Source organism: Molossus molossus, unplaced genomic scaffold (genome assembly GCF_014108415.1).
Source record: "Molossus molossus isolate mMolMol1 unplaced genomic scaffold, mMolMol1.p scaffold_m16_p_12, whole genome shotgun sequence".
NCBI classification, from domain to species: domain Eukaryota; kingdom Metazoa; phylum Chordata; class Mammalia; order Chiroptera; family Molossidae; genus Molossus; species Molossus molossus.
Window position 1 is genome coordinate 65,020,194 of NW_023425347.1, and position 18,494 is coordinate 65,038,687.

The 18,494-nt window shown below is 38.9% G+C and overlaps 1 protein-coding gene across 2 annotated transcripts in view; it reads right to left on the bottom strand.

Annotated features, from left to right (window-relative positions):
- The window catches only part of SCP2 (sterol carrier protein 2), a 102,296-nt gene that overhangs the window by 66,050 nt on the left and 17,752 nt on the right, over positions 1-18,494 (bottom strand). For both annotated transcript variants that reach the window (XM_036256878.1, XM_036256877.1), the window contains exons 3-5: positions 14,034-14,105; positions 3,344-3,475; positions 956-1,020 (exon numbers count right to left, since the gene is read on the bottom strand). In XM_036256878.1, the coding sequence (XP_036112771.1) occupies positions 956-1,020; positions 3,344-3,475; positions 14,034-14,105 (269 nt within the window). The remainder of the gene's footprint in view (positions 1-955; positions 1,021-3,343; positions 3,476-14,033; positions 14,106-18,494) is intronic.

Genomic DNA, 18,494 nt, shown 5'->3' on the forward strand with positions numbered 1-18,494 from the left:
CCGATTTAAACTCATTTCACGGTTTGAGGTTTCTTTGATCACCCATATAATGAGAATTTTGGCAAAAATCCTACATGAAGGATAGCCTATGGTTTATTAATACTCAGTAAAAGTTCTGGGATTTTTTTTTTCCCCTATCTCTTTTCCTTCCCCTTGTTCTGCTCAGTACTAAGCAACTCTCCCTGTAATCTCATGAAAATGGAGAAAAGAGGAAGTAGGGAAGGATTGCAGTTTTACTTTGGGTTCACCCTAACCCAAAGAGTTTACCCCTACAGAGTCCCAGTTTAATGTGGGGAGTGGATATTAAACTTTGGATAATATTGGGAGGACCTGACCTTTGACTACTTTCGTCTTCATTCTATGGGTCATCAAAATTGAAGCTTAAAGCTTCCTGATCAGCAAAGGCCTTCAAAGCAAAAGCACCTTCAAATGCTGATCTTTATTTTCTGGCATTCACCTGCAATTCCTCTCTCTTATTACCTCTTTCATGATTTAGGATATTTTGTTTATATTTTATTCAAATATTGTGGTTATCAGTAGGAAAACTGGTTCAAATAACTTGGCTTGCTGTTAACAGAAACAGAACCCCCACGTTATTATCGTCAATTTGCTGAATGGAATTAATTTTTGAATGAATGAATAAATGACTTTCAAATTAATTAGATAAAGCAAACTCAAATTCATTCATCTGACCTCTCTGAACATCAGTTTCATCATTCACAAAATAAAGAGGCTGAACTAAATTATCTCTATCACTCTTTGCTTTTCTAAAATGCCAGGATTTACGTGTACATATACAATGTCATCTTTCAGCTTTTGGGTTATATCAATTCATTTAATAATTGTGCCAAATTATGTTTCATGTTGCTTACTAACAGGTGCTATTTATGATAATCTGATGGGCAAAGTTTTGTCACAGTGTCATAACTCCAAAATAATGGTAAATGAGACTCACTTTTGATGTAATGGATCCCTTCTCCATCTTCTCAAACCCAAGAGCCAAGACACAATTCGCCATACCTGGAAAGAAAACATAATTATTCTGAAAATTTTAATTTCCAGTCACCCAACAAAATACATTAAATACCTCAATTTAAATAAGTATGTCAGCCCTGGCGGGTTTGGCTCAGTGGTTAGAGTATCGGCCTGCGGTCCTGAGAGACCTGGGTTTGGTTCCCGCTAAGGGCATGTACCTCAGTTTGTCCCCGGCCCTGGTTGGTCATGCGGGTGGCAGCCACTCGATGTGTCCCTTTCACATCGATGTTTCCCTCTCTCTCTCTCTCTCCCTCCCACTCTACCTGAACAAAAAATAGAAAAATGTCCTCGGGTGAGGATAAAAAAAAATAATAATATTAATAAGTATGTCAATTTATATAAAATGAAAAATCATACTATAATCCTATTAAATTTTAATTAGAGAAAATTCTTACATGCTACTAGGTAACAGAAAAAAAATCAAGAAAGTATTTAACTCTTTCTCTTGTCCTCAATATTAATAAAACTTTTGGTTAATTTGGAAATATGTTTCAGTAAACAATAAATATGAATAAGTAATTTTGAATTTTAAAATATTAAATTAAATAAATTTATTTTTAAAAGAATCCTGATTAAAATCTCAACAGAATAATTTTTGGAGGGTGGGTGCACCTAAAAAAATGATGTTAAAGTTCAACTGAACAGCAAAACAAGATGGAATTTGTCTTTAAAAAAAGAAAGAAAAATAACAAGTAGGGAGGATGGGGGACACTAGCATTATGAAAACAGTATAACATTATAAAGCTCCAACAATGGCCCTGACCAGTTTGGCTCAGTGGTAAAAGCATTGGCCTGTGGACCAAAAAGTTGCATGTTTGATTCTAGTCAAGGGCACGTAACTCGGTTACAGTTCGGTCACTGGCATTGGTCAGGGTTGTACGGGAGGCAACCAGTCGATGTGTCTCTCTCACATCAATGTCTCTCTCTCTCTCTCTCTCTCCCTCCCCCCTCCCATTCTAACTGAAGATAAAATGGAAAAATATTCTCTGGTGAGGATTAAAAAAATAATAATAATAAAAATAAAGTTCTAACGATGAAAACACTTGAGTAGTGGAGCAATAATCAATAGTCAATCAGTAGTACAGAATAAAGGACCTAATAAAAAACCCTAGAATATTTGGAAATATAAAATATGATATATTCCCAAGAGAGATGAAAGCCACATAAAAAAATTATACACAAATGTTTATAGCAGTATTATTCATAAGAGCCAAAAAATTAAACAATTCAACGTCTATCAACTGATAAATAGATAAACAAATTGTGGTATATCCATACAGTGGAATCTTTCTTGGCCACAAAAAGGAATGAAGTACAGGTAACATGCCACAACATGAATGAACTATGAAAATATAATGCTAAGTGAAAGCCATAAAAGGCCATGTACTATATGAACCCACTTATATAATGTTCAAAATAGATAAATCCATACATAGAGACAGAAAGTAGATTAGTGGTTGCAAGGAGTTGAGGGTAGGGGAATTGGGGAGTGACTGCTAATGGGTACAGGATTTCTTTTTGGTGTGATGAAAATATTCTAAAATGAGATAGTGGTGATGGTTGCATAAATCTGTGAATACATCAAAAAACACTGAATTATATACTTTAAAGGAGTGAATTTTATGGTATATAAATCATATCTCCATAAAGTTTTTTTTTTTTTTAAGAAATACATTATACAGCCATCCCTCTGATGATTGTGTGGAGAAATGATGAAATGGGGTCAATAACCCCACATCTATTTTTCTGTTGTTGTTAATCCTCACTTGAGGATAGTTTTCCATTGATTTTTTTTTTTTTTAATCTTCACCCGAAGACATTTTTTGATATTTTGTTCAGATAGAGTGGGAGGGAGAGAGAGAGAGAGAGAAACATCAACGTGAAAGGGACGAGTGGTTGCCACCCACACGACCCAACCAGAGCCGGGGACAAACTGCAACCGAGGTACGTGCCCTTAGCAGGAACCGAACCCGGGTCTCTCTGGACCGCAGGCCATTGCTCTAACCACTGTGCCAAACCTGCCAGGGCCATTGATTTTTTTTTTTTTTAGATAGAGTAGAAGGAAGGGAGGGAATGGGAGAAAGGGAGAGAGGGAGAAAGAAGGGGAGAGAGGGGAAGAGAGAGAGAGAAAGAAACATTGATGGGAGACACATCAGTTGGTTGCCTCCCGCAACCCAGGTACATGCCCTTGATCAGAAATTGAACCCGTGACCCTTCAATCCTTGGGCCCACGCTCTAACCACTGAGAAAACTGACCAGGGCAACCCCACATCTATTTAAGTACACTAAACTAATAAGCACTACTCACCACCTTGAATCAGCTGCCGGGCCATAAACAATGCAGTAGAACCAGTAGAACAGTTGTTATTAACATTGATTATAGGAATTCCAGTCAGTCCCAAACTGTGATAAATAGCCCTCTGCCCACAGGTAGAGTCACCTGTATAGAAAAAGTAATTAAAATTTTAATATATGCAGCACGGAAATTGTGGTGCTGCAACACAATATAATACCACATTATGACTTTTCAGTATTATGCCTTTGCCTAGCATATAACATGGACAGAACAATAAACACACTATTAACATCTTACTCAGAAATAGTTTTAGTGTTAAGCATCATTTATTCTGCAAATATAAAAAATTCTCAAAGCACAGAATGTATGTGCACTTTATACAATACAGAGGTAGGAAAATAGAGAAATGACCAAGTAATAGCAAACAATTCAATATGGCCAGGGCTACATGATTACAGAAGCAATATTTCAATTATGCTATTAGATATAAATCTTTAAAACTATACCAGATAATGGAAAAGCCACGATTTCCTCTTTATATAAGGATCCCACAACTTCAAAAAGCTTAAAAGATCCTGAGTGCCAAGGAATTCCAAATAATAGTGATCCAAGCTGAATACACATTTGACTCCCTTTCCCAAGTAATGTGGCTACCAAGGCAGACACGCTGAGCAGTATATGGGAATAGCTAAAGGTACAAACTCTCTAGGAGTCTTCAGGGAAAACAGCAAGGTTCAGAACCTCCTTTTCAATAAATATACTGCATCCATTTGATCTAGTAAATTTCCCTTCAAGAATTCTCTTGATATCTTAAAATTTCAAGAAAATAATCACAGACATGCACAAATATTCATCTACAGTGTTGCTTACTATATAGCCTTTTATAACTAGAATTTAGAAATAATTATTAAATTTTTTATCTACTTATTTTAGAGAGGGGGGTAAAGGAGAGAGAGAGAACAACAACAACAACAACACATCTATTCATTGTTCCACTTATTTATGCATTAATTGGTTGCTTCTTGTATGTGCCCTGACCAGGGATGGAACCCGCAAACTTGGCACATTAGGATGACACTCTAATCAACTGAACCAACTGGCCAGGGCCTTTTTTTTTTTTTATTGATTTTTTATTTTTTTAGAGAGAGAGAAAGGAAGGGAGGAAGGAGGGAGGGAGGGAGAGAGAGAGAAAGAGAGAGGGGAGGGAGGGAGGGAGAGAGAGAGAGAAACATCAATTTATTTTGTTGTTCCAGTTATTTATGCATTCATTGGTTGCTACTTATATGTGCCCTGATGGGGATCAAACCTGCAACCTTGGTATCAGGAGGATGCTCTAACTAATTGAGCTACCTGACCAGGGTAGAAATAATTTTAAATGTCCAAGAACAGGATATCATTACTACTACTAAGTAAACTGTGGTAAATCCCCAAGATGAGAATATCATGCAATCATTAAAAATGCTGAAAAGAGATTGGAACATTCTAAATGTCCATTAAAAGGGGGTAGATTAAATAAATTAAGATATATCTATTCTACAGAACACTATTGTATCATAAGAAAAAGACCAAGGAAGCTCTTTATGATATAATGTGGACTAGTTACCAAGAAATACTAAACAAAAACAAGCAAGTTACAAAATATTGTATGCATTATGCTACTGTGTGTGCAACAAAGGGAAAAGGGGAATTTACACCTCATGAGTACTTGTTTGTATACACATAAATTACCACTAGAGAGATACATTATAAATTAGTAAAACTGGCTGTCCAAGGGAAGGGGACCATGAGACAGGGAGATAGGAATAAAAACGAGACTTTCCACTACATAACCATCCACCTTTTGTACTTTGGTACCATGTAAATATTTTACCTATTCCAGGAAAAAAATGTAATTGCAAAATATTAATAACAGTATTAAAAAAGGCTTAATGGTATGGGAAATACTGACTATAGTAAAATTAGAAAAGCAGGTTACCAAAAAGTAGGTATACTAGGACTTTATTTTCTTTAAGAGAAAATGGTATGTGCATGTGTATTCATATACATTCATACTCACTAAAGGATATACACCAAAAATCAATGGTGATAATTTCTAGATAATGGGATTACAGGTGACTTTTTAATTAAATTTATTGAGTTGACATTGGTTAATAAAATTATATAGGTTTCAAGTGTATAATTCCATAATACATTATCCATATATTGCATTGTGTGGTCACCACCCCAAATCAAATTGGTACATTGATTTTGTATCCTGCAACTTTACTGTATTTGTTGTTTCTAATAGTTGTGTGTGTGTGTGTGTGTGTGTGTGTGTGGAGTTTTTAGGATTTTCTATATAAAGAATCATGTTGTCTGCAAAGCGTGACAATTTTACTTCTTCATTCCCATTTAGATGCCTTTTCTTTCTTTCTCTTGCCTGACTGCTCTAGCTAGAACTTCCAATACTATGTTGAGTAACAGTGGAAGAATGGGCATCCTTGTCATGTTCCTGATCTTAGAGGAAAAGCTATCAGTTTTCCACCACTGAGGGTTTCTCATATATATGGCCTTTATTATGTTGAGGTACTTTCTTTCTATACCCATTTTATTAAGTGTTTTGATCATAAGTGGATGTTGTACCTTGTCAGATGCTTTTTCTGCGTCTATTGATATGATCACATTATTTTTATCCTTTATTCTGTTAATGTGATATATCACATTGCTTGATTTGTACATGTGGAACCATCCTTGTGCCCCTGGAATGAACCCCACTTGATCGTGATGTATTGTCTTTTTAATGTATTGTTGTGTTTGATTTGCTTGAATTTTGTTTAGGATTTTTGAACCTGCATTCATCAGAAATACTGGTCTGTAGTTTTCTTTTTTTGTGTTGTCCTTGCCAGGTTTTGGTATCAGGTAACGTTGGCCTCATAAAATGAGGTAGGAAGTAATGCCTCTTCTTCAATTTTTTGGAAGAGTTTGAAAAGGATAAGTATCTTCTTTGAATGTTTGGTAGAATTTACTACTAAAGCCATATGGTTCTGGACTTTTACTTTTGGGGAGGTTTTTTGAATACTGTTTCAGTTTTCTTACTGTTTGTTGATTGGTTTATTTAGATTTTCTAGTTCTTCCTGATTCAGTCTAGGAAGATATAAATTTCTAAGAACTGATTTCTTCTAGGTTATTGAATTTAGGCATATAATCTTTCATAGTATTTTTTGTATTTCTGTGGTGTCCGTTGTAAATTTTCCTCTTTTGTTTTGTTTGAGTCTTTTCTCTTTTCTCCTTGGTGAGTCTAGCGAGTTTGTCAATTCTATTAATCTTTTCAAAGGACCAGGACTTTGTTGTATTAATTTTTTTATATTTTTTCTCTATTTCACTTAATTCTGCTCTAATTTTTATTATTTCCTTCCGTCTGCTGAAGGGCTTCATTTGCTCTTCTTTTTCTATCTTCAATATGTAATGTTAGGTTGTTTATTAGGGATTTTTCTTGGTTCTTGAGATAGACCTATAATGACATAAAACTTCCCTCTTATTACTACTTTTGCTGTATCCTAAAAGTTTTGATATGTCATACTGTTATTCTCATTTGTCTCAATGTATTTTTTGATATCTTCTTTTATTTCTTCTTTGACCCAGTCATTCTTTAGCAGTATACTGTTTAATCTCCACGTTTGTGGTTTTTCCTGCTTTCTTTTTGCAGCTGATTTCCAATTTCAAAGCATTGTGGTCAGAGAGCATGTTTGGTATGATTTCAATCTTCTTATATTTGTTGAGGCTGGTTTCCTGTCCCAATATATGGTCTATTCTTGAGAATGTTCCATGTGCGCTGGAGAGGAATGTATAATCTGGTGTTCTAGGGTGACAGGCTCTATAAATATTGATTATGTCCTTTTGGTCTAATATGTCATTTAAGGTCGATATTTCCTTGATTTTCTGTTTGGATGATCTATCTACAGTTGACAATGCAGTATTCAGGTCCGCTACTAAAACTGTTTTTTCAGTTTATCCCTTTAGTTGTTAGTAGTTGCTTTATATATTGTGGTGCTCCTCGACTGGGTGCATATATATTGAGAAGTATTGTCTTTTTGATGTATTGACCCCTTTATTATAAAATGTCCATCTTTGTCTCTTGTTACTTTTTTATCTTGAATTCTATTTTGTCAGATAAATACGGCTACACCTGCTTTTCTCTTGATGCCATTTTCTTGCGGTATTATTTTCCACCCTTTCACTTTGCATCTATATTTGTCCTTGCAGCATATGGTTGGGTTTTGTTTTTTGAACCAATCCACTATTCTGTGCCTTTTTATTGGTGAGTTCAGTCCATTTACATTTAGGGTGATTAGTGATGCATAAGGATTTCCTATAGGCATTTTATCTTTTGTTTTCTGAAAGCTCTGTCTCCATTGTTCCTTTTCCCTTGTGTTTCTGGCTGTTATTTAAGTTTGGTGATATTCTATAATTTTTTTCCCCATTTCCCCTTTTTTATATTATGTGTCTCAGTTCTAGATTTTTTTATGTGGTTACCATTAGGTTTATGCAAAAGAAAGTTTCATATGTACAATAGTCCTTTTTCTTCTGAATATACCTTATCTTCATTCCCTTTGCAAATCATTCCCTTGTTCTTGTCGCAAATTATCCCTTTTTATGCTGTGAGTTCATTTCCAAATTGCAGTAGCTACTGTTTTCTCTTTTTTAAACGTGTTTACCTCCTTGAACCTCTATTCATTATATTTAAGTGTGTAACACCCTATTCTGCATAACGGTTGTAATTTCTTGCTCCTGTCTGTTAGTTATCTTACTTATTGTTTTGTATCCTTTTGTATGTTTCAGGTAGAATAACCCCCTTCAGAATTTCCTATAATGCAGGTCTTGTGGTAAATTCCCTCACTTTCTGTATGTCTGGAAAAGTCTTTATTTCTCCTTCATATCCAAAGGATAACTTTGTTGGACATATTATTCTTGGCTGGTAATTTCTCTTTTTCAATAGTTTGAACATTTGGTCCCATTCTCTCTTAGCTTATATAAGTTCTGCTGAAAAATCTGATGATAATCTAATCCCTGGCTGCCTTGAGAATTGTCATTCATTTTTGACAGTTTTAATATAATGTGCCTTTTTGGATTGAGGTAATGAGGTGTTCTGTTTGCTTTTTGTATTTGAGGATCCAATTTTTTCCCAAAGGTTTCAGAAATTCTCACAGACTATTTGTTTGAATAGGCTCTCTGCTGCCTTCCCCTCTCTTCTTCTTCTGGTGTACACATTATTCTTTTTTTTTTTTTACATTTATTTTCTTTATTGATTTTTAGAACGAGAGAAAGGGAGAGGGAGAGGGAGATAGAAACATCAATGAGAGAACATCGATTGGCCGCCTCCTGCATGCCTCCCACTGGGGATCGGGCCCACACCTGGGCATGTGCCCCGACCAGGAACCGAACCGGTGACCTCTTGGTGCATGGGTCAATGCTCAACCACTGAGCCACACCAACCAGACCACCTTATTCTTATATTGGTGTTTCTGATGAAATCAAACAGTTCTCATAGAGTTCTTTCACTTAGTTTTACTTTCAAGTCTCTATTTTTTTCTATCTGCATCATTTCTAGATTTCTATCTTCAATATTACTAAATCTTTCCTTCATCTGATCAGCTCTATTTCTAAAACTTGCTGGTTCATTTTGTCATCTCTTTGGTTGACTCCAGAATTTCTATTTGGTTATATTTTAGTTTCAGTATCTTTGGTAAAGTACTCCATTATTCATTAATTTTATTTCTGAATATAATAAACTGCCTATCTGAGTTTTCTTGTATGTCATTCACTTTTTTCAGAAATGCTATCTTGAATTCTCTGTCATTTAAATCACATATTTTCATGTCTTTAAGTTTATTTTCTGGAGATTTGTTCTTTTTTTTTTTTTTTAAATCCTCACACAAGGATATTTTTCCATTTATCTTCAGATAAAGTAAAAGAAAGGGAGGGCAGGAGAGAGAGAGAGGGGTGCGGGGGAGAGAAATCGATGTCAGAGAGACACATCAATTGGTTGCCACCCGCACGACCCTGACCAGGGCTGGGGACTAAACTGCAACTGAGGTACATGCTGTTAACCTGAATTGAACCCACAACTCTATGGTCCATGGGCCAATGCTCTAACCACTGAGCAAACCAGCCAGAGCTCTTTACTTTTTTAAAAAATATGTTTTTATTGATTTTTTAGAGAGAGCAAGGGAGAGATAGAAACATCAATGTGAGAAACATCGATCGGCTGCCTCCTGCACATGCTCCCTATTGGGGATCCAGCTCTCAACCCGGGCATGTGCCCTGACCTGGAATCAAACTGGGACCTCTCAGTCTACGGGATGACACTCAATCCACTAAGCCATACCAACCAGGCTAATTTTCTTTTTGAGCTGCTTTGTTACCTCAGTTGTTCATGGTATTTGATGGATTATTCCTCTGCATAGGAATTTATGGGAATGAAACCTGCTTACCTGCTTTTTTTAAACAAAGTAAAACTTTTCTATTTAGCAGGTTGATAAGATGTCTTCCTTTTGTTTTCCAGTAGGTGGCACTAAAGCACAGGATTGTTTTGTTGTTTGCTTGCTTATTTGTTTTTATTTTCTCTTCTACTGCTCTGACTTCTCTAATCCTCTGCGGGCCTGGTGGAAAATACCCTGTATTCCCTGGAGAGGTGGGCATCTTCTCTGTGACCAGGTCACCTCAGTCTCAGAACACCATCCCTGTGGAGAAATGTACCGGTTCTGAGCCTGTGAAATCCCAGCGCTGTCCCCTGCAACTAGATGCTGCCTGCACTACTGAGGTGTCCCAGGTACCCCCAATGAACTCAACTGCAAAGGGTGTGGGAGGTGGACAGGGATGGATTGGCAAAGGTCAGTTTGTGCAGCTGTGGCTTTGTTTTCCCAGCAATAGCAACTGCCAGATTTCAGTTGTCACCCCTGTTTATCTCCACCACCACCATCCTCCCATCCCTTCCATTTTTCCCCTACCTCCTATCACTGGGACCAGCTGCAGCCTCTGCCCGCTGCTCAGGGAGGAATACCTCTGTCTCTCCAGTTCTCAGGGTTGCAGATAGTGTGCTCTGCAACCCAATACTAGCTGCCACAGCTTCTTCTGGGGCCCGCAGCTAACTTTAGGAGAGAAGGAGGAGGCAGTCAGGCTCCATGGCTTTGTTTCCTATCTGGCAATGACATCTGCTAGATCACGACTGCCACATCTCTGTGTTTCTTCTCTGCTCCAGGCACTGGGTTCAGCTACAGCACGTGCTGACCACTCAAGCAGGAATGTTGATTCTACCTCTCTTTTCTTCAGGGCTGCAGAAAGTGGACGCTGCAACCTGATTCTTCTCCTTTCCCAAGACCCACAGTGAACTCCAGACTGCATCCCTGGCACCTGCCTCTGTTCTTCCCCCGCTCTCCTCCCCTGCTCACTCTGAGCCGCCCACATTCTGATGCTTCAAGGCATGGATCTCTCAGGCATGTTTATGTGTTGAATTATAGCTGTTCAACTTGTACTTTCAAGGGGAGAGACTAGGGGATCTCTCAAGCTACCACACTTCTGATGTCACTTTGATAGTTGACTTATTTCTTCTTGTGCTTATTTGTGTTTCCTTTTTTTCCCTATAATTCGTATATATTATTTTTTAGTCAGAAAAAGTTTAATGAGGAAATTATATTAAATTAAAAAAATCAGCCCTGAGACTTCCGGTCAAGATGTCGGCGTAGGTAAACGCGGTATCGCGTCCTCCCACAACCACATCAAAGTTACAACTAAACTAAAGAACAACCATCATTCAAAACCGCCTGAAATCAAGCTGAATGGAAGTCATACAACTACGGAACTAAGAAAAAAAAAAACAGCTACATCCAGACTGGTAGGAGGGGCAGCGGCGAGACGGGCTGGTCCCACACCCAAGCGTGGTGGATAAAAATCAGGAGGCTCCCGCGGCTGGGAAGGTCCTTCCTGAGGACTGAGGGGTCCCCGTCCCACACCAGGTGCCCCGTTCAGGGTTCCAGTGCCAGGAAGAGAAGTCCCCATAACTTCTGGCTGGAAAAACCAGCGGGAACTGAGGCTCAGGGAAGCTGAAGCGGCTGGAGCCCCAGGCAGCTCCCTAAAGGGCCCGCGCACGGACTTATCGGACTCTCCCCCTCTAAGCTTGGAGGGGAGGCAGCTCGAGGGGCGCCAGAGACATACAGGGAAGAACTGAGCTGTTTGGCACTGGAGCGAGGGCTGGAGAGGGGCTTTCTCCTGGACAAACATGCCGTCAGAGGCCTTTGTTCCTTTGGTGAGCCCTTCCCGGGGGCGGCAGACAGAAGCCATATCTGGGACTCCAGCAACCTGGCTCACACTGGTAGCCCCGCCCCGCTGACTCCCTGAGGCCCCGCCCCACACAACTTTCAAACCCACCCAAGCTGTTGCCAGTTGCTTAACCATAGGATTGGCCGGTCTTGGATCCTGCTTCAGGTTTTTCCTAAATTCTTTCAAACAAGCAGCATCGGGTCTCAGCGAGCCCCATACCTCTCATTAAGTAATACACAGAAACAAACACAGGGAGGCAGCCAAAATGAGGATACAAAGAAACAGGTCCCAAATGAAAGAACAGAACAAAACCCCAATAAAAGAACTAAGCGAAAGGGAGATAAGCAACCTAACAGATACTGAGTTCAAAATACTGCTTATAAGGATGCTCAATGAACTTAGTGAGAACCTCAGTGAACTTAGGGAGGGCCTCAAGAGCATAAAAAAGGACAAGTTAGAAATCATGGATACACAGTTAGAATTAAAGGAGGCATTAACTGAAATAAAGAATAATTTACACAGCTTCAATAATAGAGTATGTAAATGCAAGGAGCAAACCATCGATTTGGAATATAAGGAAGCAAAAAATCCCCAATCAGAACAGCAAAAAGAAAAAAGAATCCAAAAAAATGAGGATAGTGTAAGGAGCCTCTGGGACAACTTCAAGCGTGCCAATATTCGCATCTTGGGGGTGCCCGAAGGAGAAGAGAGAGAACAAGAAATCGAAAACCTGTTTGAAACAATAATGGCAGAAAACTTTCCTAACTTGGTGAAGGAAACAGACATACAAGTCCAGGAAGCACAGAGAGTCCCAAACAAGATGAACCCCGAGAGGCACACACCAAGACACATCATCATCAAAATGCAAAAGGTTCAAGACAAAGAGAGAATATTAAAAGCAGCAAGAGAAAGGCAGCTAGTTACCTACAAGGGAGTACCCATTAGGCTATCAGCTGATTTCTCAAAGGAAACTTTGCAGGCCAGAAGGGAGTGGCAAGAAATATTCAGAGTGATGAAAACCAAGAACCTACAACCAAAATTACTCTATCCTGCAAAGCTGTCATTTAGAATTGATGGACATATAAAAACTTTCCCAGACAAGAAAAAGTTAAAGGAGTTCATCACTACCAAACCGTTATTATATGAAATGATGAAGGGTCTTTTTGAAGAAAAAGATAAAATGTATGAACAAACAAAATGGCAATGAATACATATCTATCAACAATGGAATCTACAAACAAAATGAACAGGAAGAACAGAAACATTCTCATAGATACAGAGAACATTTTGTTGGTTGCCAGTTGGGAAGGGGGTTGGGGGAATGGGTGAAAAAGGTGAAGGGATTAAGAAGCACAAATTCATTGCTAGACTGACAAACCTCAAAGGGAAAGGGGTTGGGGGGGTGGGAAGAAATAAACCAAAGAACTTATATGCATAACCAATGGACACAGACAATAGTGTGGGAAAAGGTGGGAGGGGGGCGGGAGTGGGGAGGAGGGGGTCAATGGGGGAAAAATGTGGAACATCTGTAATACATTTTACATCCAAAAATAAAGATTTGAAGAAGAAAAAAAAAATCAGCCCTGACCGGTTTGGCTCAGCGGTTAGAGCATTGGCCTGCGGTCCTGAGAGACCCAGGTTTGGTTCCTGCTAAGGGCATGTACCTCAGTTGCAGTTTGTCCCCGGCCCTGGTTGGGTTGTGTGGGTGGCAGCCACTCAATATGTCCCTTTCACGTTGATGTTTCTCTCTCTCTCTCTTCCTCTCTCTCCCTCCTACTCTATCTGAACAAAAACTGGAAAAATGTCCTCGGGTGAGGATAAAAAAAAAAAATCAATAAATGCAAATTTTAAGACAACAAGAAACAAAATTTTATCTTCTGAACAGTAATTATCTTTATATGGCAGAACTATGGGTAATTATTTTCATTTGCAAAGACAATTCATTTTTGTTTTGTTTTTATCCTCACCCGAGGACATTTTTCCATTTTTTGTTCAGATAGAGTGGGAGGGAGAGAGTGAGAAAGAGAAACATCAACATGAAAGGGACACATCGAGTGGTTGTCATCCACACAACCCAACCAGGGCCTGGGAAAAACTGCAACTGAGATATGTGCCCTTAGTGGGAACTGAACCTGGGTCTCTCTGGACTGCAGGCCAATGCTCTAACCACTGAGCAAAACTGGCCAGGGCGAAAATTTGTTTTTTAATTTATCTCCTGTTATGACAATATAATATTGGCAAAAAATATATGTTATATTAAGCTGACATAAGAGAAATCTACAAATGATGGGTAAAACTCTGAATTCTGAGTTCTGAAAGTTAAAATTCACAAATGCCCCTGCATTGTTTATATGATTGCTGCTAGATTTAGGTAAATAATTTTTAGAATATATAGTTTACCACATACCATAAACATAGCCAACACAGGCCTGTTCCACTGCTGAATAAGGAATCTGTGCATCAGCCAAAGCCTTCTGCCCTATAAAAACAAAAGGGTTTTATTAAACAGTGTTTTCAGTATTTGCTTTAGGTGAGTAAAAACTAAGTTGAGAGTTTTCCCGGAGTAGTAAATCTACCTCTACGTAGCCTGTGTTCAATTCAAATGACAAATCGTCTCAGAGCTCTCCTTTCAGAAGTAATCATTTCTTCCTCTAAGCTACTACATCACTTTTTCACACCTCCTTTTTTATATTTAACATTTTCTGTCCTAACTGTATACCTAACTATAAATAAATTAAATCCCAAGAGTCTTAAATCTCCTTAATTGCAGGGTCCTTGTCTTATTCATCTCTGTGGCAAAATTGGATAGAATGTCAATATTTGGGGTAAAGAGGGATGGGAGCACTCATGTAGTCATCTTACAAAGTTAGGATCAAGAGATGATCTTGTCTATGGAACAAGAAATGGAGCTTTAAGGATGCTATTTAAAGTTACAGAAATGACCAATGGAGGAACTGAATATATATATATAAACAAACTGGGAAGAAGAGAGTGGAGGTTAGAGAGAAGGTATGAACTACATCTTCACCTATCACATTGAGAAGCAAACATACACCTAAAACTGATAAACCAAAACTGGAATAAGTGTGGTGGAATAAACATTTAGAGATATGGCCCTGGCCAGTTTGGCTCAGCGGTTAGAGCGTCAGCCCATGGACCAGAGAGTCCCGGGTTTGGTTCCTCCGCTAAGGGCACGTACCTTGGTTGCTGTTTGTCCCTGACCTCGGTTGAGGTTGTGCAGGTGGCATCCACTTGATGTGTCTCTCTCACTTCGATGTTTTTTTTCTCTCTCCTCCCCCCTCTCTCCTTTCCACCTGTCTAAAGATAAATGCAAAAATGTCCTCAGGTGAGGATAAAAAAACACCTTTAGAGATATGGAGCTATCGACCAGGAGAACTAAAGCAAAAACAGTTAAAAGAAATTGCCCCCTGAGGAACAGGGGTGGGAATTAAAAGCTATTCTGTGTGTGTGTATTTTAACCATATGAATGTACTTTGAATTTTTTAAACTAAGAAGATATGTAATTGATTATGGGATTGGTTTAGTCAGACTAGTTATATTTTCCTGCTTAGCATGTGAACCAAAAAATGTAATGTTTATAATAAATATAATAATGATGATGAGATTATATTAAGAAGGGTATTCCCATAAACTGCTAGTGAAACTAAAAATGTAAACAGTCTGAAAAATAATTTGGCAAGAGTCTTAAAATGTTCATATTCACTGTTCCAATGAATCTACTTCCAGGCTCTGTCCTCAAAAGTAACTAGAGACAAGACCAAATATTTATTTAGCAAGATGTTATAATTCTTCTAAAATATCAAAAAGTTGCAAACCTAAATGTAAAAAAAACCCCACATAAATATATAATAAAATATGAACAAATTAATTTTTTTCAAACAATTTTAATAGAAAAAAGGCTCATGATAAAATAAGTTTAAAAATTCAGAATACAACCCAGCCAGTGTGGCTCAGTGGTTGAGCATCGACCCATGCACCAAGAGGTCTCCAGTTCGATTCCTGGTCAGGGCACATTCCCAGGTTGTGAGCCAAATCCCCAGTGGGGGGCATGCAGGAGGTAGCCAATTGATGTTTTCTCTCATCGACACTACTATCTCTCTCTCTCCCTCTCCTTTCCTCTCTCTCTACAATCAATAAAGGAAAAAATAATTTTTTTTAAATTTCAGAATATAGCCCAGCTGGTGTGGCTCAGTGGTTGAGTGTCAACCCATGCACCAAGAGGTCGCCAGTTCGATTCCTGGTCAGGGCACAAGCCCAGGCTGTGGGTCTGATCCCCAGTGGGGGGCATGTGGGAGGCGGCTAACTGACGTTCTATCTCATTGATGTCTCTATCTCTCCCTCTCCCTTCCTCTTTCTCTAAAATCAATAAAGAAAAAAAATTTTTAAATTCAGAATATAAAACTACATAGTATATGATCCCATATAGTAATAGGCATAGGTCACAAAATTTTGTTTTCATGTTTATGTAACTGTGTTCCAATAAAACACATGCATTGGTCTTATAATCAGTGGAAAGAATGAGTTACAAAAAACGGTATAGCCCTGGCCGGTTTGGCTCAGCGGTTAGAGCGTCGGCCTGCGGTCCAGAGAGACCTGGGTTCGGTTCCCGCTAAGGGCACGTACCTCGGTTGCAGTTTGTCCCCGGCCCTGGTCGGTCGTGCGGGTGGCAGCCACTCGATCTGTTCCTTTCACGTCAATGTTTCTCTCTCTCTCTGTTCCTCTCTCTCCCTCCCACTCTACCTGAACAAAAAATGGAAAAATGTCCTCGGGTGAGGATAAAACAAAACAAAACAAAACAAAAACAGTATAAAGTTTGCCTGGCCAGTATGGCTCAGTGGATTGAGCGTCATCCCATGGACTGAGAGGTCCTAGTTCAATTCCTGGTCAGGGCACATGCCCAGGTTGCCGGCTTGATCCCCAGTGGTAGGGCATGCAGGAGGAAGCCAATCGATGTTTCTCTCACATCGATGTTTCTATCTTTCTCTTCCTTCCTCTCTAAAAAATCAATAAAAACATATTTTTTTAAAAAAGGAATAAGGTTTAGCCTGTGCTCTGTACCTCCTCTAAATGCCAACAGCACGTTGTATTGAGCATGGGCTGCTCACCACCTGTGTAAACTTGCCTTATTTTCCCTACCAAATGGTAACAGCCTTGAGATCTGTATACCAACCACCCTACTGTGAATCCTTCCCAGTGCCAAGATGTACTCACTGATATTTGTTGAACATTTTTCCCTCAGGTTTTCTGCATATACATTCAGATTCAAATAACTGTTAAGTTAAAATGTTTTAAAGGGATGAGAAGACAAAGAAAGCACAGGTGTTAACTATTTGAAAGAGTTACACGGTGTTGCTATAACACTCAAATGAGTGTCATTTGTATTTAGATGCAAAGGGGTCCCTAAACTTTCTCTGAGGGAAAGAAGAATAGAGGAATGTGTAAAGAGCAGATGTCTCTAAATAATGGAAGTGACTGGACACAGTTTGGCTGGTTGTACCCCACTCCATTCTATGTATTTAGGAAATGATGGGAAAGAAAATGGCAGAAGAGCTCCCTCCTAAAACCAGTTCAGAGAATTAGAGGGTAAGACTTCTGGATCTACTATTCCATGAAACCCATCCCCTTGCCTCATCACCTGTCTACAAATAAGTCCAGAGAGAACAGAATGTAAAATCATTTATAGAATCTTAGGGGTTTTCCCCCAAGTTGTGCTTGAATATACGTTAAACCAAATGTGGCTGATGTGGTCTGAAGGTGCATATATCTCACCTAAGACTATGTCAGGTAGGTGAGTGGAGTCATATTTTGTACTTCCCATTTCCCTACATACCTAGAACCAAGGGTTATTTTTAAGAGCAGAGCTAAGTATTCTAGCCTTGGCTAGTGTGGTTGGAGCATCTTCCTGTGTACTGGAAGGTCTCGAGTTCAATTCCCAGTTAGGGAACATACCCCGGTTGTAGGTTCGACCCCCAGTCAGGGCGTGTTCAGGAGGGAACCGATTGATGTTTCTCTCTCACACATCGATGTTTCTCTCTCAATCTCTCTCTCTCCCTTCTTCTCTCAAAAATCAATAAAACATTTTTTTTTTTAATTAAAAAGATTGTCCTTGCCCTGGCCGATTTGGCTCAGTGGTTAGAGTGTCGGCCTGTGGTCCAGAGAAATCTGGGTTTTGGTTCCCGCTAAGGGCATGTACCTCAGTTGCAGTTTGTCCCTGGCCCTGGTTGGGTCGTGAAGATGGCGACCACTTGATGTGTCCCTTTCACATCGATGTTTCTCTCTCTCTCTCTCCCTCCCACTCTGTCTGAACAAAAAATGGAAAAATGTCCTGGGATGAGGATAAAAAATAAAAATAAATAAATAAATAAAAATTAAAGAGAGAATGTTTAATAACATAAAAGATAAATATTAAGTGAACAATGTCCACCCAGAAAGTCAACATCAATTCATTAAATCTCATGAACCTTCCTTTTGGGGAGCAGAGATGTTCTGATTTCATGTATAGTAATATCTAAATACTGAGTTAAATAGAGTTGAAACAAAATCCAAATATATGAGCACGAGGTACTAGTGGAGACAAGTAGGAGTATCTAATGAATAACTATAGTAATTCTTTTTGGTTTGCCTTACAGCAAACTAGCAGGAACAGGATAGGTCTGGAGACTTTGCAGGAGGAGGACTATACCTAACAACTTCCTAAGGTAGAGCTCTCTAAGACTCCCCGTGCTGGGAAGGTGGTATTTTCCAGCACTCCCCATCAACTGACACCTAAACTTGGACTGCTTGGTTCTGAGTCTAAAACATTTATTTCCACCATGCAAAGAAGCTATTGTACTTGTCCTCCTTTTTT